Genomic DNA, 24,855 nt, shown 5'->3' with positions numbered 1-24,855 from the left:
TGATTAAAAAACAGCAGAGGGAAAAACTTCCTGATACACGGTGTACGTCTGTACGTGTCACATCCTGTCACTTTCTGACAGCATACCAGATATCAGTCTCACACAAAATACTGAGTAAATCACACAGCATTCGTTACGATGCTAAGAGTTCCCGTGTGTGCAGCACCTGCATCTTTCATACGGTGGGAGGGTAACTCAAAAAGTTTTAAGACATAGTGGAAAAAAAAATTTAATGAAAATAACAAAGTTCTCCTTCTATCCTCCATTTGGGTTTGTAGAACTGCTAACAGTTCTGGTAGCAGATTTTATCAGATCATTTTTATTTTTGTAGAATTGTGGGAGGGTCATGACCTGTGTCGTGACCTCATCGAAGGACTAGAATTTTGTTCTGTGTACAAAATCTGTTGTATTTTCAACTGTTTTTATTCATAGTCTGGTTAAAGTATTTGGTTTTAACATTGTTCTATTTTTAAGTTATGCCGGTAAAAACATGAGCATCAACATGTACAGTTCCACTCTGGACAAATCCTGTCAAATCACAGGTCTGGAAATTTTGACATCAGTCCTGGACTTATCGCTGTGTGTTAGTTTGACACAATGAATTTTCAACTTGTCCCAAAAGACATTCAAACATAAAGTAGGCCCGTGTCATATACCTCATGTTTAGTACAACACGTTGTGTTTACTGTTCAGCTGAAAATATTGAAAATGTAACTAATGCCGTCGCCTTACATGAAAAATAAGATGAGTTCTAAGGCCAGCCGTAATGTGGAATGAATGTGACGCCGTGTGACGACAAATGAAATAAGAGCATAAACAAAAACACAATAACCATATTTCTATACTCCCAAGAAAACCAGAAACGTGATATTACCACAGCTCTGCTGCTGCTGCTGCTGCTGCTGATGTGCATCTGCCTAAAGATGATGAAATCATTATGGTGTGCATTTTTTTTTTTTTTTGCACTCACATTCTCTCACGTGCATGCGTGTGCTGCTATTCACTGCCGATCCCCGGACGCACACATGCACAGGCCTCTCTCCTCCAATTCACCTCTATTACTAGCTATAATCCCATTTCACACTCTATCGATCCCCAAAACTGTTGTTCACCGGAACCAGCAGCAAACACTGGCATTTCTCCCCATCATTTCACCACCATTGTTCTTTATTACACAAAGAACCCTCCCTCCCTCACCCCTTCTCTCCCTCCCTCTCTCTTGTTCACTCTCTCTCTCTCCTACACCTTTGTCTTAGAGCAAACTCGGTCCAGCTGAAATATGAATTATAAATGTATGGCTAATAAAAGAGAACGGGAGGAAAAGAAAGGGAGCAGGAAAAGGAGAGACTGAAGATAGAGAAAAGTGGTCGGTAGAAACATCAGAGAAAATGACTCCTTTACAAGAGTCTATTGATCAGTTTCTATCAAAGGGGGATGTCAGACATGAGATTACCTGGCAGTTTGAGCATTAGGTGCCGTGTGTTATAGCCCCGGGCCCTTGTACCGCTGCCATAGCATTGTAAATAAAGCGAAGAGGAGAGTGCAAGAGGGGAGTGTTTGGGGTGAGTGTGTGTGGGTTTGACTTTCCGTGTGTGTGCACGTTGGTCCTTCCTTCCTCAATGCGAGTGCTCGTGATTGTTTGTTTGTTTGTTCTTGTGTTCTATTTGCCTTCATGGCGCCGTGCAGCTGTGTACCTGCACCTTTTGGCTTATACCCAAAAGCAGTGTTGCAAGCCCATGAAACTTCATAAAGGGAGGAAAGAGTCTTGAGAGGCTTCGGGACGCCTCTTGGGAGAATCTCAGCCCGCTACGAATCCTGCAACAAAGCCAAAGGAAGCCACTGTGAAGCCGTATGAAGCGTTTTTGTGGGCCGGGCAGGGCCCAGGACTGATTCAGGGTTGGCTGGCTTTTCATCCTTCTCATGTTAAAGGTTAGGTGCAAGTGCAAGGGTAATCTGACTGCTGATCTGTGATTATATAGCTGATGCTATATGATGAGCTTTGAAGCAGGTTTGAAAGGGAGAAACCGGGGGAGAGTAAGATTATGGATTAATGTCTCACCTTAAGTTGCCAAGCTGACATAAAAGGGTCAAGACAGTCAAAGTGCACCAGACCCAAGATCCTAGATTGTGGATGGATGTCAAATCTTAATTCATAATGCCTCCAAACTCCAGCTGTAATACAGACAAAATATTAAAGACGTTCTTACACAAGTAACATCAGACTACTGCAGTCCTCTGTGGACGCCTTGGTTCAGGCATGTGTGTGTGTGTGTGTGTGTGATTACAGAGTTTGTGTAACAGTTGGACTAACAAGCTGCTATTTCTGCGGCCTCTCCTGATTTGAGGTGTCACTGAGGTCGCCTCACGGCAAATATTTGGAGAAACAATCGGATTCACAAACCTGTGGTCAGAAACCTAAACTTTAGCATTTGGAGATGAAGAGAAAAACAAAGATGGACACGGTTAAAGTGAGAGTAAGACTAATGTAAGACTGGGAATGGTCATGTAATTAACATAGTGTTCGGTTTTATAATCAGACGGTAAACTGCAGCAAAGATGGGAATCAGATTTGTACCAAAAATCTTTACTTGTTTGTTGAAAAAAATAACAACTTACAATTGCCAAAAACTAAAACACCACATAGACAATGGTGGTACATCAGCAGTGTATGTCTAGTAAATATTAGCTATATGTGTAAATATATATGGCACATAATGATGTAACAGTGAGAAAACTACATCTGAAACGTATTAATGCAGTTCACCAAAAATGTTTGTCTGTTTTACAATGTTGAGGTATATCCTTGAAACAGAGCTCGCTCACACACACCTTTACATATTCAGTGCACACACACCTTCTCAATATTCACTAGCCTTGGCCACCGATGGCTGACAGTTTATGTTGTATTCAATGAATACGGAATTTAGTGAAAAGATTTTAACAGCTATGAAGAAACATTGACTTACAAAACAGCTCGAACAGAACAAAAAGAGGGGCTGTGAAGAGGGCAAAACCCAAATTTCAAATTCAAAGTGAAAAGAGTCTGAGAAGCAAACCTGACCAAAGAAACTGACTAGTGGTTTATTATTCATCCCTTCGATGTGCTAAACTACTAAGTGTAGGACAATGGGGTTTTATTGCATGTGGACTGAAGAGACAGCTGAAAAGGGAATGTGATTGAGGATCTGCTCTGTATGAGCTTAAGTGGCCTGCTCAAGGTAAAGAGTGCCATCTATTGACCAGGTCTGGGATCTCTTTTGCTTTAAAACAAAAGAGCTGCTGCTGCTGCTGCTGCCGCCGCTGCCCCATCCAAGTGTAATCAGTGCAATATGTTTTCTCTCCTTCCTCCTCGGCCTCTGAAAGGCATTCATTCGCCTTTTCTGTGCCGGAGTTCTGCCTTGTGCTGCAAAGGTGACTTGCAGTTCATGTTTTCCCATTCGTGCTGATCTTGAGGAGAATCAATAATCACCTCGCTGTATTCATGTTTTGTAAATCTCTCCATTAACCTTGGTGTACTGCAGATGTGAAGCAGCGTGGAGATATTTCACTCAGGTCAACCACTTGTTCTTCATGAATGCAGAGAGAACACAGAAGCAATTGGCGTTAAAGAAATAAGTGGGACAATTGCTAATAATATCTCCATTTGATTTTTTTTTTTTTTGTTCTTTTTTTTCATTCTGTCACATGTATGCAGTTTGAATTAGGTCTACTCTCTAATGGATCCTAAACAAGAGCATCTGAAGTGAACTGTTGCTCTTTATCTCACACATTCTTTCTCTGTCTCTCCTGCTCAGTGGAGGATTTGGCAGCCCGTGCAGAGGAAGTGAGGCGGATGGAGGGAAGCCTGACTGAGGGGAAGCTAGCAGAGGAGAAAATAAGGTAAAAAGAAGGGAGACGGGGGGAAGAGAAGCCGTCTCTCTTATCCCCCTTCCACAGTGTCCCCGGGGTAAACCGGGTAATCAAAAACATCTCGGATTTTTATGTGCGGTGTACAGTAGTCTGTTTAACTCAACATGTGTTGAACAGAACACCCCTGAACTCCAAACAGGCATCCTTCCTGATAAGTGCACAAAACAAAGTCATCGGCCCTCTGTTGGCTCTTTTAACACAATAAAATGTCATTTTTTAAATACATCTTGTCACCTCACCAACTGAAAATGACCAAAAATGTCTGTGTTATACACAAAGTCCTTCTTGATGAGACACAGGGGGTGAGCAGATGTTAGGTCACCGAGTTCATAGTTCAGAGGTGAGACCCCAGGCTGACCCCTGTGTGACACCAACGCTGCGGTGGTGACATCAGCAAGCATGCATCACCCCGTGTGTTTGTGTGTTCCTGTTTGTGCGCGCATATTTGCGGTTGTGGCTTTGGCTTCAGCATGACCTCACTGCAACAGTCTCCGTCTCGGGGAGTTTCTCGGTGAAGTCGAGCCATGGAACATTTTCCCTCGTCAACCAGCAATTTAAAACTCGGCATGGAGACTTTATAGGTTACACTCTGAGTTATTGCGTTTTATTACATTTCAACCCAATTTTGGGTCTTGGACGGTAAAAACAATGGCTACGTGTGCATATTACAGCCATTTGCAGAATCAAGCTGTTTACTGTTAGCCCTGTATTATCTAATAACTGCAAAGACATGAAAGGTTTTTAAGCAACAACACCATGCTAATGGCTTCCATCTGTGCTGTGGGAAATCCCCTCCTTACTCCACAGGACGCCTCCTCTCTTTCTTCCCTTTCTTTCTCCCACTCTGTTCGTCCTATCATGTGTTCTCTCCACGGACCAATCTATCAGCCATTGTCTTCCCTTTTTATTTTGGCTCTTCTCACTCTGACTCAGTTTTTTTTCCTACTATCTTCAGCACAGTCTGTTTGTATTATTGTAACCCCCTCCACTCAATTATTATGTATTGAGAAACCATATGTGTCATATACTAATTCCTCCAGATAACATGTTTTAGAATGGACTCTTTTTAAACGTGTAATTTAAAAATGATACTGTGTTATTGGTGGTTCAGGCTTGTCTCAGTTTCAGGATGGCTGTGGATTTATTTTCATTTTTAAATTAGTGAGTCCGGCTCAGAGTCTGTGTTTCGTGTCAGCATCCATCCCTCACACAGCTCATTTTTCTATATTTTACATTTCTCTGTCCAATTAATACATTAAGATAACAGATGATCTCCAATCCCTGACTGGGAATTCAATTGTTTCTCAATTTTTCAAATGATTAAAATGTTGTGGAACATTTTCCTGCATATATATTTTAAAAGCGGAAATCTACATTCCCATAAAAATATACAGAAATGTGATTTTACAATGAAATATCCACAAAAATGCTGACACATATCATATTTAGTCATTTGTAATTTTCTGTAAAATAAATGACACGCCCCATCTTTCCAGTAATTCCACCATCTGATCACCTAGAATTCATACAAAAGTACACATAAATATGTCATTTACACCAAACGCAGGAAACCATAGAGCTTTTACCTTAAAATTCCATCTCAACACCCAGCATGCACTTGTGGAGGCCTCATCCTCAGTGAGATGTCCAGCTTTACATGGTGCAGGGCAGGAAATGGTTGACCAGCTGACTAGCACCACGGTCAGTGGATATGGGAGGGAGTGTAGAAAAAATAAATGTTGTTGAAGACAACGACTTCATCACAGGTTAGGAAGAAACTTTTAATCCACTGTCAAAATGTGTAATAATGACCAAAATCCACCAAGTCTATGAAGATACATTTTTAGTTCAACTTTTAAAATTATTTAATCTCAATTAATCATGGTTAATCATTAATCACAATTAATCAATCATTAATTGTGATTTACCCACAGCTTCCCTTAAACAGATCAGTGCTCCAGCAGCAGACACAGACCTGACTGTATCATTCTGTTTGTTTTGGTTCCTACAAATTTTCACTTGAGGATTTTTATTTTTTTAATTTATTTTTTTAATCTGTGTCCATAAGAGTTGTCTGTGTCAGTGTGTACATGTGAATGGGTGGTTAAGGGGGGAGCGGGAGGTGAGGTGCGGGTGTTGAGGCCTAGTAAGCAGCCAAAGCGCGGCTGTGGAGGGAGGTTTGTGGAAATGGTAATCATTTGTCGTATTGATCCTGCAGTAGCCAGGGCAGCTGGCACACACGAGCGCAGCGGCGGGCGTGTACGCAAACACCAACAGACTCGCACACTCGTGGACGCACGGTTGCGTGGCAGGAATAGACCTTTTCATATTGATCCCCTTCACATTCCCTTAGCTCAAGTGCCACGCACGCTCACACATACATTACACACACACAAACACACACACACATTCCCACATACTCAGAGTACCTTAAATACTTTAAATTGAGTTCAAATACCATCTATTTTTTTAGAATTAAAAACATTAGTTTAAATTGCTGCTATAAAAATCACAATGGTGTAGATGGTTAAGAAATTATTTTGAAAACAAAATAAGTCCACTGTGACGTGTGTGTATTTTGACAGTGAAAATGTGTTGGAAATACCACAAATGTTATGAAGCTGAATTCTCCTTGTCTGTGCATACAGATCAGTGGCTGTAAAGTCGGAGGCAGAGGTGGCAGAGCTCAGGAAGAACCTTCAACAGGCTGTCAGTCAGAAGCTCAAGGCAGAGAGAGAGAAACAAGACGCACAGGACCAGGTAAATAAATACAGCAGACTGTGGCAAATCATTCCAAGTGTGTGTCTCTTCAGTTTTGGTGTCTGCACAGGTGAGTTGTCTGCCATTCCAACTATCCCCGCACCTTAGGAAAGCTTCACTTTGTGTTTTATAATGTGATTATTAACTTATTTACAGCCAGTCAGGCTACTAAGTAGTTTAAAATGCTATTTAAATAAAATTTTCATCCTCTCCTCGCCAATAGCGCCCTCTTAAGTCTTCAAGGCACAACCCTTGCTTTCCTTTATTTTTTTCTTCCTTCTCCATCCCCTTCCCTACCTCTGTGATGATTAGTGGCATATATCCGGTGCTACAGCCTGGATTATCTTGTCCAAGAGGATGGGGGGAATAGGTGGGGGTGGGGGGGGCATATGGGACCTTAAACCTGGCAAGGTGATTTGGCGCATTAATTCCTGGGAGTAATATTTCCTGATATTCCCTAATGTTCTGGTTTGGAGTGTGGGAAAATCCCTGGGGAAAGCGGTTGTCAGAGCTGAGCTGAAGCTGTACAAAGGCAGAATGGATAATTAAGGATAAAGGCAGGATGGCGGGGAGATGTTCATTTAGATTCCACAAACTTTTAATTCACCACTGTGCTCTCTCCCTCTCTGTCTCTCTCTCGCTCTCTTTTCTGCCTGATCTTGGCTTTGCATTTTCTTCCACCATCTTCCTAAACTTTTTCCTTGCTCTACTGTCTTAGTTCTTTACTGCTCCCTCTCTGATCTCTTGCTCTCCTTTTGTCTTTTTCTTTTTTACTCATCTGTTACCCATGAGGATGACAGACTAATTCCCTTAGCTCATTTTACACAGCCAGTTAAAGGCGGGAATGCTGCGCCTTTACAGCACTCCGCTTTACCTTTCTGTATGAGAAGTAAAAACACAGAGCCAGATTGTAGTAACACTGGGTCTCTAAGAGGCATAAAAGCAGGATTTTTTTCAAAGCGATGCAGCCTGTACAGCATACAGTACGGCTCCTGTTGGTTATCATATATATTTTCTTTGCCTAAAGCAAGCTGATTGGTCAGTCTGTAGACAAGTAAAACCTAATATGGATGCTGTCATCTGTTTTTCCAATCCTTACATATTCAATATTTCCACAAACAACTCACCCCTGCATTCGTCTTTTCCACCTGTCCTCAGGGCTGCCCGCGTGTTACTGGGTTCTGTAGAGGGTTCCACACGGCCTCACATGAGACAGTATTTAAGTCTGGCCTTATTGGACCTGCTCAGGGTTTTCCCCCAGTGTGTTCATTCAACCAGGGTAAGGCTCAGGTGGACAATCATACATTTCTTGGAATTTTTTATTTATTTATTTATTTTATTTACGTCTGCAATTTACCTGCACATCTTTGAGCACTTATTATTTTTTGGACTGTGGGACTTAGAAAAACAACGAACATTTTTGTAAACGTTAAAGAAAATGTCTATAAAAAATCCTTCCATTGTGCTCGAGCCACATGTGTTTTTCGTAGTACGAAAACAGGGGATGATTTGATATCCATGAGCTTAATGAATATGTCCGTTAATGTGTGTGTTTGCATTGCTGCACACTTGTGTGTCTGGGCCAATTCACAGTTTACGTTTCCCTCGTCTGCAAACTGTTTTCCATCATCTCAACAACAGATGAGCTTTTCGACGAATTCCTCCACAAACAGTGTTTAAACAGCGACGCGACGGCAGTCCTGACTATGACTCCTTCATTAGGTCCCAATCTGTGCTATCGACTAACAGAAGATGAATTATCCACTGGTGGAAAAAAAAATCAAAGGGTTTGAAATGGTAAATGGTACACTACAGTGGCCTATAGAGGAAATCTATATTACAAATTGCCTCAGTGCACAGTTGCTGAACCTCAGACAGCTCTGTCTTTCCAGTGGGTATGTCTATGTATGCAGGTCGTGCTCCTCACATACAGTGTGTGTGTGTGTGTTTACAGTATGTTGGTTCCATTAGTAAAAATGTTGGTTTTCTCATATTTGTTCGACTCATGCGGAGAAATAGATTTGGATATAATCTGGTGGTCAACTTTACTTCTGCATGTGAGTTCCTCAACACACACACACAGGCACACACAAAACAAACACACTCGGACATGCAGACTGATACATGCGCGGCTCGTTCCTGTCTCTCTGCATGAGTCCGGTTCAAATACGAGTCACAGTAAACACGAGGCATGTTTTTATGATTGATCAGACCAGGCCTCCCTCTTGCTCTTTTTTTCGCCCTCTCTCTCTCTCCAACTCTTCCTCTTTCACACACACACATACAATCACATTCATTAGTGTGTTAACCTCGACTTTTTTTTTTAACACGGAGAAAGATTTTAAACAGTTTTAATGAGAATATGCAGGCGAGGGAAGAAGTAAAGTTTGTGGGTTTTTCTTTTTTTCACGGTCAAAACTTGTCTTATTTGAGTCCGAATCTTCTACAGTGTTGAGGTCTTCCTATAGAAATGCAATTAGATTCTGGCTTTTAATCATGTTGTGTTTGGGGATTGCCTTGTGGTCCATACGTAGCATTGATCAAGACAAAAAAATCACAAACTGTTCCTCAACGATTTTTGTACAGCACAGAAGTTGCATCAAGGACTAAGTGTGCAAAGAAATAAATATATTTTTTCTTCCACTGTTCTTTACCAACTCAGCACTGATGGCTGTAACTGTGGGACTTCACCTGCCAACTTGTCACAAATTCTAAATAAAGAAGTTCTTTTTATTGCTGTTTTATCAGGTTAAATTATGCTAAATCGTCTTGTTTCTAGTCCTGTGTGACGGACAGACATCCAGAACTCAGTAGTAGGAAACACTATCTGTGGTTATGCACAAATGTATGTAAATGTGTTCACCCGTTAATAGCTGTGTGGGTGGGCGGCCTCATCTGCTCATTGATCTCACTCATTACACCTCACCAAAGCCACAGGTCTGGTCTAATTAGCTTAGAATGTCCTCACACAAGACCAGTTTTTGCACACACACACACACACACAGTCTGATGTTGAGGAAATGAGAACAGATAAATGAAGCTCATTTGTTTAGTTGATGGATCTAAAGAAATAGACCAATTCTCCGTATGTTTAACCACCAAATAGTCTCTGTATTAGTTCATTTTTTTGTGTGTGCGCACGTGCGCGTTTAGAGCGTGTCCTAGTGTCACCATCGCTTTCAAACACAGCTCATTAAGTTACAGAGCTGTAATTCATTTGAGAGATGAGACACACTGACAAAGTAACAACGCTTTATTTCCCGTCCTCACATTAACTTGATAACTCTGTGTGTGTCCCCGGTGTCTGTCATAAACTGTCTCCGTCCCCATTGAAAGTTGCTGTGTTAGGGTTGATTGGGGGCCACTTAAGACATGGAGATTTTAATTGAGAAAGGGACAGAAAAGGACAAGAGGCAATTATGAGAAGAGGACTTACGTAACGCTGTTTTAGCACAGCTCTGTTAGTGATTTTCTCATATTCTTTATAAACCTGGAACAGAGGAAGGTTTGAATCTCAGTTGTCTTAAGGCCGTTATACGCTGGGGCTGAAGTTTACAGTAAATTCCACTCTATTTTTGTAATTTTTGATGTATTTCTGTTGGATTTAAAGTTGAATCTGTCCTTGTTTTTACACTTGATTTTAGTTTCCCGTTCAGGCAAAATAACTTTTAACTAAATGCTAATGTTGCATTAGTGGTAGTCGTCATTGTTTTGGTTTGGAATTAGGTGTAAGAACAGCACATTTTTGAGTAGTTGAAACACCACTGCAGTGCATTGTGTTTAGAAAACAGGTTTCACAGCTGAGCAGAGCAGTGCCGTTCAATGAAGGCCCTGCGACGTCAGCAAATCACTACACTAAAGACTGAACAAGTTACTCTTTAAATGCTTTCACTTTGACCTAAAGGATACACTTGACTGTGGATAGGAAAAATTGTATTTAACCTGACAGAAAAGTGGCCAAAATAAAAGCTTTATTCCGAGACTGGTAATGTACCAGCGTGCATGCAGGCTAGATGTTAGATAGTGGGCTTTAATAATGGCAGGCACTGATAAACAACCCAGCAGCATGCGTAGGAGAGTGTGTGATGAAAGGGCTGAGGGAGAAGGAGCCTGGCCATGCAGGAGCAGATGAAGGTAATTAAAGAAGCCATCATCAGCATCATTAATATGCTAGATCTGCTGTGGCCCACTGACTAGTCTAATGGAGAACATGTCATCATCGTCACCATTAGGGAGAGTGGGGCACACATAAACACATGCACACGCTGTCTTAATGTTGGGTCACGCCATGATTATCACCATTAAGCCCAGAGTGAGAAGACCTGCGTAGGAAACGTCATTCACCCCTGCCTTGGTACATGCAGTAGACACACACACACACACACAGACGTAGAGGCTCAGATCTTTAATTCAAACCCTGCGAGTGATAAGTATGCATATTTAAGTGATGTCAGGCCTGTTGGGTCTTTTAATTAGACAGAATGAATGAATGTTTTATAAAAACGTGTTTAACAATAAATGTGTTCATTAATTTGATGAGAGTATGTTCTCTGATGAGCAGTGGAACGGAGTAATGGCTGGAATTCAGCTCCGCTGGTTTGACGCTGATGGCAGCAACAGCCAGACTGTTTCTGATTTCATTCCCTTAATCTTCATGTTCCCCACTCCACCCGGAGAAGTTCACTTTGAATTATGTTTATCCCACGACTTTGGACAGCTTGATCTGTTTTAGTGCGAATGCACATTTGTCCTGTTCGGCTAATGCGTAATGCGATACCAGACTGCAGCTCCATGGAGAATAGAAAAGATGGAAAATCCATTAACTGCACCAGTCCTTGCAACTTTTTCCCCCCTGTCTGCAGGTATGCTTTGTGGTTTGTCATGAAAGTAAATTCAGATGTAGAAGTTCGGGAGTTTTAAAAAAAAAAAAAAAAGTTTAGTTCACAAAGTCCATCTTGCACCTATTGTCAACTGAGAGTGCGGGCTGTGGGCTGGACAACTCTGCCTTATTCTGATAAAATAAACCATCAACATGATAAATACTGTTGAAGCAGCTGCAAAAGGTTCTAAATCCCCCGGCAGCAGCAGCTCAGCCAGTAAACTCATTTTTTAGCGCAGACCTGAAAGGGACCATTGGTGTCGCCAAACTTGTGTCCCAAATGCATTCTGTTGCCCCTTTTAGCCCCCCATCATCTGCTAAAATATTTGTGCAACAAAACCAATCTAAATGTTAAGCAGCTACGCTACTTTACTCCCACACCCCCGCCCCCTGCAATCGCACCTCCATGTCCCCTTTTTGCCTTTTTCTCTAAATGTCCCCCCACTCTCCCTCAAACACACTTGCAGCTCAACCTCCACCCCCGCCACCCCCCACCCTCACCTCCCCTTTCCTCACACCCTTTCACTGCCTCTCTTGTCACAACATCAGGCTCACACTGAGATTTACATCCCTCCACCAGCCGAGCCAGACAGTCATGGGGGAGATGCTAATGTGAGACCACAGGTAATTACTGTCATTACACTGTGCCACATATCCAGCCAGGGTGTGTATGTGCTTGTGTGCACTTGTTCAAGTGGAGTGCGTGCGTGCTGGTGTGTGTGTGTGTGTGTGTGATTGTGTGCAAATGCATGTTTTATTTTTCTTCTTTTTTTTTATATGAGCCTTTAATGGTTTACTACTTTTTTTTTTAAGTAAAATAATTAATATTGGTGGATATGCCTGTGGTTCGTAGCCATTACCTTCTTCATATGAAGATGCATCAAAGCAGGGAACAACTCAAATGAAATCCCAAAACAACAGGGATTGGCAATATTTATTATAAACTTAATTACAATTGATAGCCTCACTCTGTTGACTCTTCAGAATTGAACGATTTGCTCAATATGAGTTCAGTGTCTCCATTGTTTAGTCTTCAATAATTTATGGAGCTGAAATGCAGCCGTTTCTTAATCCAGACACAGTGAAATAAGTGTAATTCTTTTCATCGTTTTAATTATTTATTACGCGTCGCTGTCATTTCCACAGTCAAGGAAAAACCTCTCCTTCAGCTGAACCTCCAGCATCTTATTAAATAGTTGAATTTAAGTCTCTGAGTGTGTTCCAAGACTATATTTTTGTAATATATTTACACTTTAGTGTTCGCCCAAATTGCACAAGATGTAGAAAAATAATCTTTTAAATATTATTAATTCATATTGAAATTCAATTGGTGCACCATTCATGTCTCACATCAGTTAATATTTTAACATTTACCAGTAATTACTTTACTTTTTTTGTGACATCTTATTGGAAACTTTTCACACTCGCCCTGTGGGATGATGGCATGTTATATCAAGGTGTTTCCATGGCGATAAGGGTAATGTGTCAGGGCCCCCTGAGTTCAGGGCTGCAGAGGTCCCGCCAGATAAGCAGAATGAAAAAGTCAGCATTTTGGAGAACCATGCCATCCCAGTTTTTTTTCACCCTTCCAACAGACCTCACCCTTCTCCAAACCTCGCCTGCGACACATTCTGCTCATCCCCATCCTTCATCTTTTGTTCTTAAGCACCTGCATGCAGTAATACTTCACCCTGCTATTTATACCTTGTCTAGACATGTCACCGCCCTCAGCCTTAATTTTTCACTATTTTAGCAATTTTCACCTATTTCTTTTTTTCTCTGGGGCCAGCATGAGTGGATGAAGCCCCATGTCTCTCATTACTCACCCGCAAATATTTTTTTTTTAGTGTAAAGTTTGTGGACATAAATACTGCCATGTACTGCTGTACAAAAGTTTTATGGTATTCATTTTCTATTTCTATTTAATTTAAAGTATTTAAATAAATAAGATAGAGAAGTAAAAGCTTGTTTTCCACTTAAAATAATATATATATATTTCCATTCTTCACTCTAGTATGTGTATTTAAAAAGAATATCTGGATCGCAGCCTGTGATCATGCCCATCTTTCACTCTCTTGGGTTCTAGATTCCAGGGAAAGGTCAAAAATTCATATTTACTCAAATTTCTGTAATTATACAAATACAAAACTCCTTAATGACCCAGACTGATTAGAGAACATGTTGTAAATAATGGGATTATCTACTTACATTGGCTTAAATATTGGAGAAAGGGGAAAGGCTGAACAAAAGGTAAAGTGAATACACCTGCAGGAAACACATGCCCAGTCCCATATATCAGCAGAACACTGCATATTTACAAACTCATCTGGTTCACAGCCAACCAAAAAGCAGCGTGATTGAATATTTTAATAAATACAATATTATTATGCGTAAATCATCAGGGCTCAGATGAAAACGACGTGAATCAAGTAAATGGCACTAAAACGACAAAGAATGAAGAAAAATTTATTGACTTAGAATTTAATGAAAGGAGTTGCTGATCAGTTTGCCTGCATTTTTGGTTGGCTTAGAAAATGAGACTCCGAGGAGATGTCCATCATTTATATGGAGTCTGTGGCTCTGACATTTATTTTCCACATTTTTCCCCCCCATCTCAGCATCTTGCCTTTCTCCACTTATCTTTCACACCTTTTCTACGTTTCCACCAGTCCTAACAAAGAAAAGTACAAATTCTGAAGTCTTTGTTTAAAAACAGACACTGTCCAGTCAATGTCAGTTCATGTTTGACAAAGAAAAGCAGCTCCAGTTCAGTCTGTTTTAAACCAAGTACAGTACATGATGACGATGTTGAAGTGAATATCTGAATTTGCAGTTTTCTGCCTCGCCAGTCCTTTATGAGAGGAGATGACAGTGATTCATTTAACACTGTCGCTGTTCCAACTGAGAGATAATTGCTTGAAGTGACAGAGGATTTGACTTTGCTCTTTAGGTGGACAAACTCCGGTCAGAGCTGGAGGGGACGCGGTCTGACAATGTGAACCTCCGTCATGAGAGCCAACTGGTCATGACTAACGTCGACCTTTGGATCAATGAACAAAGGTGAGAACTCACTTCCAATGGAACAGAAGTCAATGAGGAATCATCATCGAGAAACCAGTGGTTGACAAAATATTTTGTGCAGCGCCCCTTTTAGTAGATAAGACTATTGACTAAGACCCCAGATTGATTCATCCATCGAATCACCTCTTATTTGAAACACTCATTCATTGAACAAAGGAAACAAATTACAAATAAAAATAAAGAAAGTTCTATTTATTTGCCTTTGTGCACCCTCCTGGAAAACCTGTGCACCCTATGGGAGACCCACCCCTCACTTTGGGAAGCATCAGGTTAAAAAGTTTTACTGAATAGTTTTTAAGAATTTAATATTAAATGCATTTTTTTCAGGGCGTCCAGCAGAAGCCTCAAAGCCCAGACGGAGGTCCAAAACAACCTGCTGCTTCTCGTCACTAAAGAAAAAGAGTGAGTATTTCCACTTCCACTTTTTCAGTCCACCCTCATGGGTGTACACCTGGTGATTGTAGCACTCGTACGCCCGTGTGTGTCTAATACCGGGACTCTTTGACCTGCCAGTTTTTTTGTGTCACTGTGACTCAAACGCAGAAACCCGTGCACGTACGCACAGTCAAGACAGAGACAGAGGTGTGACATATTTCTCTTCTCAGAGATTAAAGCCGTCTTCTGTTGTTCTGCTCTCCTGCAGTGTCTTAGCCCTGTCCAACAGAAGCACCACTGTCTCTGTCTGACTCCTTTTTACCTTCCTTGTATCTCTCTCATCTGTATGCATTTAATGGGTATATCTTTGACAGAACATGTATCAGTAGTACTACAGAGTACTGAAATACAGTAGTATTAATAAGCTCTCTTTTTTTTTTTTTGCAGAAACAACGAGGTTTTGGACTCTTGATAACTGCGTTTAATATTATCAGTGGCATTATTTTGACCCCATAGTTTGTATTTTTACTTAATCAGCAGGCTATATGTTATGCACTAAGAATGTTAAATTACAGGAAGTTATTAATGAGTGAGGGCAACTATTAAATAATGAAAATAACTTTGAATTAAAAATTAATATATTGGTTGTGTACTGGTCTGAAAAAAATAAAAATTTAACAAATCTTACCTTATTATTTTCCTAAATAATAAAGGGTTATTCCTTGAGAATTTGCTGGCAGAATTCAGGTGTATCAGACGCTTTTTAGTTAAAATAAATGCATAGATGCATAATCAGAGCACAGACACCACTGCAGTTGCCTGCTAGAATATTTGTCTGCCATGTTAACAAGAGTCTCTTGATGATAATAGGTGTCTGTCTCTCCCTGCCTCTCCATGTATATTCCCTGCTCATCTGGGTCTCTGTTTCTGGCTCACTTTGTTAGACATCTTCAGGAGGCTAATGACACCTTGAGGGTTGAGGTAAAGAGGCTGACAGAAGTGGCGGATAAGACAGCAAGAGACTTGGAAGGCTTCAAGGTGAACAAGTGCAGAGTGGAGAAACAATGGAGTGCAAATAAAAAGAGACAAGATGACAAAAAGGGTTTGTTTTCCATTTTATAATTGTTTGCAGGCCCAGATCCGAGACGGGGCTACCGAGCAAGATGAGAGAAGGTTGGTTATCTACATGTCTGTCTAAGTGTGTGTGTGCGCGTGTGTGTGTTAGTGTCAGTATCTGTACATATGCATTTGTGTTCGTCCTCCAGCCGTGGCCCACCATGTTTCCAACTTTCACACACAATCTAGTCTGAACAAAGCTGATGATGATAATAGCAGCAGGAGTGCCAAGTTGTGAATGAAACACCCCTTGGGCTCAGACACTTGTGTACCTCCAAATGTGTGTGTGTGTTTTGTGTCTCTTCTCCCATCTGAATACATTATTCATGCTGTGCCTTTAACAATGATTACACTCCAATCAAGGGCCCATCCTCTTCTACTTGTCAGCCCATGGCTGTCAAATAGCATTCATCAATAGAGAGGAGATATATTTATTATGTTCATTAAGACAATGAAAATGAATGTGGCACGAGCGGGAGAGGGTGCAGGATGGAGGTGAGAAAGGAGGGAGTTGGAGGCTGGTGAGAGACGGCGTCGGTTCGGGGGGCACCTGCTTACAGGAGAACTCCCTGAGATCCCCACTTTGACCCCTCCCCTCCTAAGGTCACCCTCATTAACAGCCCCCCCGCCCCTTTTTCTCCTCCTCACCCCGTGCTTCGCACTCATGTTGCACCTCTCCCCTAACGAAGCAGCAGGCGCTGTTTCCAAAATGGATCAGATTTGTTTTGACTGGAGTAAATTTCCAATGCTATTCAAAGCTGTCAGTCATTTTAATGATATCATTAAGGGGCCACGACAGAAAGATGAATCACTTTTCTTTGTCTTTCCTTCATAATTGCGAATGAGCTCAAGTGTATGCATGTGTGTGTGTGAGAGAGGGAGTGTGAGTGCCTGTGTGTTGGAGAGTGAGACGGGGAGAGAGAGGCAGTTCATATAGATGTAGGTATAAGAGGGCTTTTTTGATTGAGCGAATATAATAACGCAGAATGAGATAAAAACAGTGAATGAAAGCCTGTTCCTCAGCGTCTCCTCATCCATCCCATTTTCCTTATTATGAGAGTTCCTTATTTATTTTATTCCATTATTGTAACCACCACCAACACACACACAGTGATACTTACCTGAAATGCCATATGTATGCATATCATATATCTCCTAAGCAACAGATGTGTCATGATATTCACACGGCAGTGTATAAATCTCATTACTGGTGGCAATGGGGGTATCTGCGCAGTGTCACTATCACCGATGGCAATCGTCATAGCGTGAAGGTTTTGTCATTAGATATGCCTTTATTAAAGGAATTTATTATGATTATATGGCCTGCTGTTCCCAAGCGACGCCCGTGTCAGTGCCTTCACACACAGATGGATCGCTAAGGTTAGCAGAAAAGTGCAATTGTGGGAAAAAAAACATGTTCTAATTGAATGATGTTGCCTGTGTTGGGTTGGATTTGCACTTTGAGGATATTGAAGTAAACAAAGAAATGTTTGAGATTCATGTGATAATAATCTAATGGTTTGTGTGACTATTCATTTTATACATTGGAGGTATTCCATTCGTAACATTTCTTCTGTTTAATTACAATATTACAAAATATATAAAAATGATATTCATCAATGTTTTAATAATTTTTGTTTAATTGAAACTGCCAATTCTTGTCTCTGCTGTGCCAAACCATGTCGGCTTACTCTGGGTTTTATTTATTTATTTATTTTTAAATCACAGTCGTCTTGATCAATGGTATTGAAATGGCAACGAGATAACAAGCAGTCATCCGACAACCTCTGCATTCTTGTAACAAAAGCAGAGAAATGAAATAATCTGATATTACAATTTTCACAGTAATTTTGTTGCGGTAATTATATTCTTGTCTCTAATTAATTGTAAAATGAAGTAGGGAGTGAAAGCAGAGACTAATGCTGTTTGCTTTGGCAGCACTGACTCCCTAAGTGTCTGACACTGCCATCCGGGGGCGAGGGGGAGGTGGCGCTCGGAAAGTGGCATCAAGCTTCATCAGTCGCACCGCTAACTAACCCGGAGATCAGAGCAGACTGTTTGTACAAACACAGATTGCAAAAGTGACAGAGAAACTGAAAAAGGAGATAAGGAGGATACTGTGAGAGGAACATCAAGTCTTGCATAAAATTTACAGCAATGTGAAGGCAGTAAATAAGAAAGATGAGAGCGAGATTGGAGCAAAGAGAGGAGCCGTGTTTATTGCCTAGTTTGGAGAGCATGGCAGCTTGGCTTCGACGCTAATGACTGTAATTATACACACACTGATTGGGTTAGGCCGCTAATTACACACAACCATGTTTGCGTGTAAACACAGGAACACATGTTTACACAGGCTTCGCGCCAAGCACTCAGCGCATCGCTGCCTTCTCACATTGCTTGCATAAATCTCGTACAGTTGTCTCAGTGGCGGTGATGTTTCATGATCTGCTGAAGACCACATTACCACCGAGGAACAAGCTTAAATCATGTAGAGGATGAGTGGAGAAGCGGTGTTGGATTTTATAGAGTTGGCCTGAGCTAAAAGTATTACTTATTTTTTTATTCTCCTACAACAGAACCCCCCCCCTCCCCCCCGTGCTATTAAAAAAATGCATTTGCAATTTAAAACATCAAAAGAAATTCCAGGATTGCATCTTATTAATGTACCTTGTCTCATCATGGTGTGAAATTAGACGTCTGTAAAGGTCAGTTGCAATTATGTTCCGTTTATGGGTGTTATCGTCGGAGAAACGATTTCTTTACTACCTCCACTTGACTGCTGTAAATTAGTTGGTTGGTTAATAGTGAACCATATTAGGATGGTGTTAGCCAATGGTGGCTGCATGTCATACATGTCTCTGCTAACATATTAATCACACCCGACAGTATCCAGTTACGCACTGTATTCCCTAAGTATTTGTCTGTTCCATGAAAGAAAAAGTATGAAACAATCTTCTTCTTACGGTTTACAAACACTTATCTTAACCTGTCAACTATGTCTGTTTAGCCCCTGGTGATTACCTGAAATGCATGCTATTAATATCACAGACTATCAGTGATTGAGACAATACAACAGGCCATGTTACTGAATCAATGAGCTTACTGCGAGACTACGTTCACACTGCAGGTAATAAATTTGTGCTTTTGCCTCGAAAGGGTTTCCGTTGTGGCTCAAGTGCTGGACAGCAGTCTGTGAAGGCCCCGGCTGAGGGGAGACCACAGGCCTACAATTGGTGGCAAAATGATCTAATGGCCTGCCATTGCCTCTATGAAGGCAAGGTGTGATGTCACATCTTCTTATGTAGAGAGCTATATACTGTTTACACACATTTTTGGGAATGTTATGGACTGTCCTGATCATACAGTAGCAGCCTTTCAACCAGTGTCAGCAGCACTTCACCATAACACTGGAAAGAATGAAGTGACTGAAGACAGTGTGTGGTGTCATTTTAGATTTAGTATAGCCAGGCTTCTAAAAGGGTTTCTAATTGGACTAATTAAAGTATGTGTACGCTTCACGTCTTAGCCACTCTTGACAGAGACACATTTCTGTAGTGCTGCGGCGAAGCTACGCGTCGTCTCAACTGAAGCAAAACTGAAGCGACTCTCTTCTCTCCGTTAGCTTGATAGAAAACCACCGGTGGCTTTTTCAGAAGAAAATTTACGCCAGAGAGGTACAGTGGTTCTTTAATGAACTAAGAAGTCTTTAACAAAGTATTTAGAAGGTTTCCTCCGAATGCTAACTGGACAGGTTCACTGGGGCATGACAACACGAGCATAAAGCGAGGGGCCGCCACTGCTACAGCCAGTACAGAGCGCCATTATCCATCGTCGTTAATTTAATAGACATTCTTTAGTCAGACGCGGGGCTGAAGATAGGAGACCAAGCATTTGTTTGTCATTTCCCAAACCTTTTTAATAAACAGTTAAAATCTTAAATGGCTTCTTGTACTCTTAATGTTCCCCGGCTGCTGCTGCCTTTGTTTTCTTCTGTGTATATATATGTTTATTATTTCACTTTTCTATGGTCTTTCATGTATAATTTAATGATTCCTGGGACCCATTTGCTCGCCCATCTTTGAGTTTAGTAATAAGTTAATATGCAGATGGTTGTAATGAAGATGATGTACGCCAAGCTCTCTCCGCCTCAGGTTTCTGTGGATGTCTGACTGCAACTGCTTGGTTTTACTAGAAAAATGTAAAAAAAAAAACTGTAGAAGAAATACTGTAGTTTAAAAGTTTGCTGCATGGTCGTGGCAGTGGGGATACACTTTTTATGGAAAACTACAAATGAGCCAGGTTTTATTGTTCTGCTTTTTTCACAGCGCCTCAAGTAAAAATGTCAAAGATACCTCCCCTCTGATATATGTTTATGTGAACGCATGTGAATATTGTGTTACAGCATGAAGAATCAGACCTGTATGGCTCGAAACCTTGGCAAAATCGAGAAAATGCAGACCAGACTGCGCTGCAACCTGGAGGCCATATCAATGCTAAATCAACAAGTAAGACACACACACACACACATGTCTGACTGTCCTTTTACCCGACAGTAACGCACACCTGCACACTGGCCCACATGCTGTTGAGCTTGCACAGAGGAGGAAGCTTTTATGTGTCCAACTTCAAACACATGCATGCACTCGCACACAGGCGCACGGAGACATCCATTTCCTCTTCCTACGATAAAAGTGAAAGTTGAAATTGGGGGGGTGGATGGTGTACTGTGTGGGGAGAGGGAGTGGGGGGGGCGCAAATTGTATCAGGAGAAAGCAGTGACGTTCCCTTTCGCTGGTAAATGATTTGCCTTTCATGGAGCTGGGAGAGGGATGTATATCAATACAGACGCACTGATCTCTCCGTGACAGCATAAGGAAACGGCCCGCTGTGATAAAACAATGTGGGGGGAAAAAACACAGAGGAATTATTCACAGGAAACACTGACGTTTTTTTAAGACTACGTTGAACTTCATACGAGTCAACAAATCACCAAAGGAGAGTGGAATCAAACGTGCTCCTCATCCCCCACAGTTCTCTAACACTGAAAGGCCTGGGGAACCGCTCACCTGACTTCTCCAAGACTGATTGACGGTGTGTGAGCCAAGCTGATATTTGATCAAGTTTTAATGTAGCGTCTCTTTGTGGAGAGCAAATGTTGTTAGCTGCACGTTCGAGACACAGGATGGCGGAGAAAAGGAAGGGAGCAGACGGAGACAAGAAAAGAGTGAGGCGTTGTTTAACAGCTCAGGTGTGTAATAGCACCCTTTAATCTCTAGTGGGAATCATTACACACTTTCTTCCCACATGAACAGTCCAAACACTCACACTAACAAACAACTGAGCGGACCTAGACGGGAAACTATAAACAGCCAACTTTCATAAGGTTTTATCATTCACCGTCCAGTGGACACCAACATTCGTCTTCAGTCCTGCTCCCTCAGATATCAGCAGAGGAGCTGAATGGACTGTCTGACTGAGGTTTTTGAAGGACACATAAATCAGTGTCTGTCTCTCTGCTGTAGTCAGGTCTCTGCACTCATTGTTGAACTGATCTCTGCAAACTTTCTCTTTCCAAATGATTTTTTTTTCTGTTTTTTTACATTTCCTTTCTATATCTACACTGTCCTCTTAGACAAACAGTCCACATGTTATGGATGAAGGAAACAAACAGGTATTTAAAAAAATGCTTTTGTCATTTGCACAAAAGCACTGAAGTTGTAGGATGTTTGTCGCAGATATTTAATATTTTAAAGCTTTAAACTTTATCACTGGACATTTTTTTTTACACGTCACTGCCTTTGTGAGGGTTCAACCTCACATCTTTTTTGTGGACATCACACGTTGTGAGTCTGCGGGTGTAGATTTGTGTGTCCATTGTGTCTGTGAGTGTAATAGTTAGCAGAAACATGTCAGTCAAACACACAGACACTCCTAAACAGATGTAAATGAGTGCTACTGCCATTACCTGACATGTCTTTTTATCCTCCGTGTCTTATTTTCTTCTTTCCCAATAACTTCAAATACATTTAAAATACATCCTCCCAGATCGCTTAATCTCCGTTGTCACGTTATTACACATTTTAGACTGGCATATTTTTGCATGCAATTACCATGGGTTTTAACAAACACAATTTTATTTTTAAAGCCACTTTTTACACTCCCTCCTGTTCCTGTCTTTAAGAAGCAGTCTTCCCCAAAAGATAAAATGCCCTCAATTTAGCTAGCCTGTAATTGTGTTTGAGGGGGCGCCAAATCATGTCCTGATGTCGTGCGATTTGTTTTGTGTCACGGATGATTTTGTGTCAAATAGAACTCTAATGATCGCCCAAATTGGTTGTTTTCATGTTGAAAATTTCCACCGTTGCATGACTCCCACTCACGACCATTTCCAACTGTGAACTCAATATACTCCTGAATCAAACCCCCCACTTTTCTGCCCCCCAACAAACTCGCAATTTCCCATTTGCATTTCTGTTTCAACAGGCATGAAAGCAACTGTGAAAGATGAATTAAGCCCATAATGGGATGTCAGCTACTTCATCAACATGATAGCGGTTGACTTTTGATGGTTAATATTTGTTGTTGACATCAAATTAAGTTTAGCAGTTTCAGAGCTTTAACTGAACAAGTGTAATGTTTTGACTTCCCTGATCGTCTCCCCTCACCTCTGCCGTCCTTCTCCTATTCTTTAGAATATTTTCATTATTAGTCCTCATTATGCACCGTGTCCACATGTCTTAATGTCTCCCTCTTGTTTCTCTCCAGTTAAACACTCTCAGCGGGGAGAATAAGCACTTACGCAGGCAGCTGGAGGAGGAGAGGTCCATGCGTAGACGAGTGGAGCAACGACTGCCTGCTGCTCCTCCCAACCTTCTGCACAGCTCCTCCATACGTCCCCCCCTCTGTGCCGCTGCTCCACTCTCCACCTCCCTCCCTTCATCCCACCAACCTAATCCCCTGGGTTCAGACCCAGCAACGGGCCACATTGATGGGATTCTCCAGGAAACCAAGCTGAGTAGAGCTGTATTAGAGAAACCAGGTGAGTTCCAGGTTTTGTCTAAAGCCCTCTGGATGAAACCAGCTGCAGTGAGCACTGTCTCCGCCTCTGTGGGAGATGTATGGTCTGGGAGGACAAGCTGGGATCTGACCAAATGAAGCCCCCCGAAGACTTTGACCTGTCATGACTTTTTGACCTCTACCTCCCCACCGGGGAGTGTATTCAGCATGAGGTTAATGTCCTGCAGGTCAAAGTCAAGTCCCTGGATTATTTTTTTGCCTGAGGGTGGAGTTGGGAGGGGGTCTAGAGAGCCAGCAGATGATGGAATTTGCAGTAAATAGTCAAAATGTAGGTCGAAAAAAACCCCAGATCACCATCAGAATATTTTATCTAAGAAAACCTTGTCAAACACTGCATCACATCATTTTACCCACTGATCATCAGAACAATTCAAAAAGTGGCATTGTCCTTTTAAAACAATGATCTTCTTTGCCAGAAAATAAAATTAAGCACTGAGATCTTTTTTAATGGCTGCACTTATGTAAAAACTCTCATTGAATTTAATACAGTCAGCAAATGAACCAAATGACAAAAAGCACTAATTCCCCTCCCGATGAATACGTTGCTTTGGATGCCAGAGAGTCAAGGCATCATCAATATCCAGAGGGGAACCTGTTGGGAGCGACTGTACTGTAACTCGGTGTGATTGCAGCGTAGCTGTGTGCCATGTGTCGCTGCGTCTTTGTCTGTGTGTGCTTCTGTGACGGAGTAGTTTAGATGTTTAACATTGAAGGCGCTTTAAGTTTTGATTTATTGTGGAGACAAAAAAAAAACCCACTTTGTTGACTTTTTTCCACTCATCTGTTGCTGTGTTGTATTGATGGACAATAAAAACAGATACATCTGTACCTAAGTGGTCACAGATGCAGCAGTCAGTATTTATAGTTATCTGACTCCCAGTTAAGCCAACCTGTGTTGCATAATCCCAACATACACAAACATATATCAACAGCGTTTGGCTGCATCACTATTAAACAATCAACACTGTAGTTTTCTTTTCCAAAATCACACAAACATACGGTGACTATTCAATGTCTTTCTTTGTTTTTCTTCAGGTGAGACACAACACTTTTTAGGGATGTTTTCTTTTACCCAAACAAAGAATACTGAGAGAAGTATGCAAATATGTGTCTGTTATACCGCGATAATGAGAATTCGGGGCGAAAAGGTCTCAAACCACAATTGGCTCTGTTTTTCTATCTGTTCTCTCCCACCTGTCCCCCACTCGCTCCCAAAACCTTTTTTTCCCCTCATCGTTCATTGGTTTTGTATAAACATAGCCTGTTAAACTTAACTAAACTATAAACTATAGCTGTTTAGGATGTCATACATTTTAATGATTTCCCACAGAGCTGCGTGTCCTTGTTAGCTTGGTTTTCCTCATCTGCCATGTCACACTCAAAAATACCCTTCTTTTATGTGCAAACACTCATGCGTGCACCCTCTTGCACATCCACACGCACTTATATTCTTTTGCAAACACACACACTCTCGCACTTACACAAACGGCGCAGTCATTAAAAATAAAACCACAGGCTTTTTTTTTTTTTTAAACTCCCAAGACTGAAGGAAAAGTCAGCAGCACAGCGGTGAAATAAGTCCCCCTGGAAACAATGAGGAGAATGATCATTTGTTGTTCTTGAAAACCCAGTGAGGTTTCACAGAGGTTAAGCTTCTC

The 24,855-nt window shown here is 41.3% G+C and overlaps 1 protein-coding gene across 3 annotated transcripts in view; it reads left to right on the top strand.

Moving 5' to 3' along the window:
• LOC103376915 (trichohyalin-like) overlaps positions 1 to 24,412 on the top strand; it is a 104,019-nt gene extending 79,607 nt beyond the window's left edge. For 2 of the 3 annotated variants that reach the window (XM_025054473.1, XM_025054472.1), the window contains 8 exons: positions 3,795 to 3,879; positions 6,558 to 6,669; positions 14,499 to 14,608; positions 14,957 to 15,031; positions 15,949 to 16,042; positions 16,137 to 16,177; positions 20,523 to 20,625; positions 22,886 to 24,412. In XM_025054473.1, the coding sequence (XP_024910241.1) occupies positions 3,795 to 3,879; positions 6,558 to 6,669; positions 14,499 to 14,608; positions 14,957 to 15,031; positions 15,949 to 16,042; positions 16,137 to 16,177; positions 20,523 to 20,625; positions 22,886 to 23,275 (1,010 nt within the window). In that variant the 3' untranslated portion in view covers positions 23,276 to 24,412. Of the gene's footprint in view, positions 1 to 3,794; positions 3,880 to 6,557; positions 6,670 to 7,827; positions 7,949 to 14,498; positions 14,609 to 14,956; positions 15,032 to 15,948; positions 16,043 to 16,136; positions 16,178 to 20,522; positions 20,626 to 22,885 lie in introns of those variants that run through there. The other variant, XR_003049374.1, reaches the window with a different exon arrangement.
• The last annotated feature ends 443 nt before the right edge of the window (positions 24,413 to 24,855 follow it).

The sequence above is a fragment of the Cynoglossus semilaevis genome, chromosome 3 (genome assembly GCF_000523025.1).
Source record: "Cynoglossus semilaevis isolate Cse_v1.0 chromosome 3, Cse_v1.0, whole genome shotgun sequence".
Classification (NCBI taxonomy): domain Eukaryota; kingdom Metazoa; phylum Chordata; class Actinopteri; order Pleuronectiformes; family Cynoglossidae; genus Cynoglossus; species Cynoglossus semilaevis.
The sequence above is the reverse complement of the archived record's forward strand: the minus strand, read 5'-3'. Positions and strand labels throughout refer to the sequence as shown.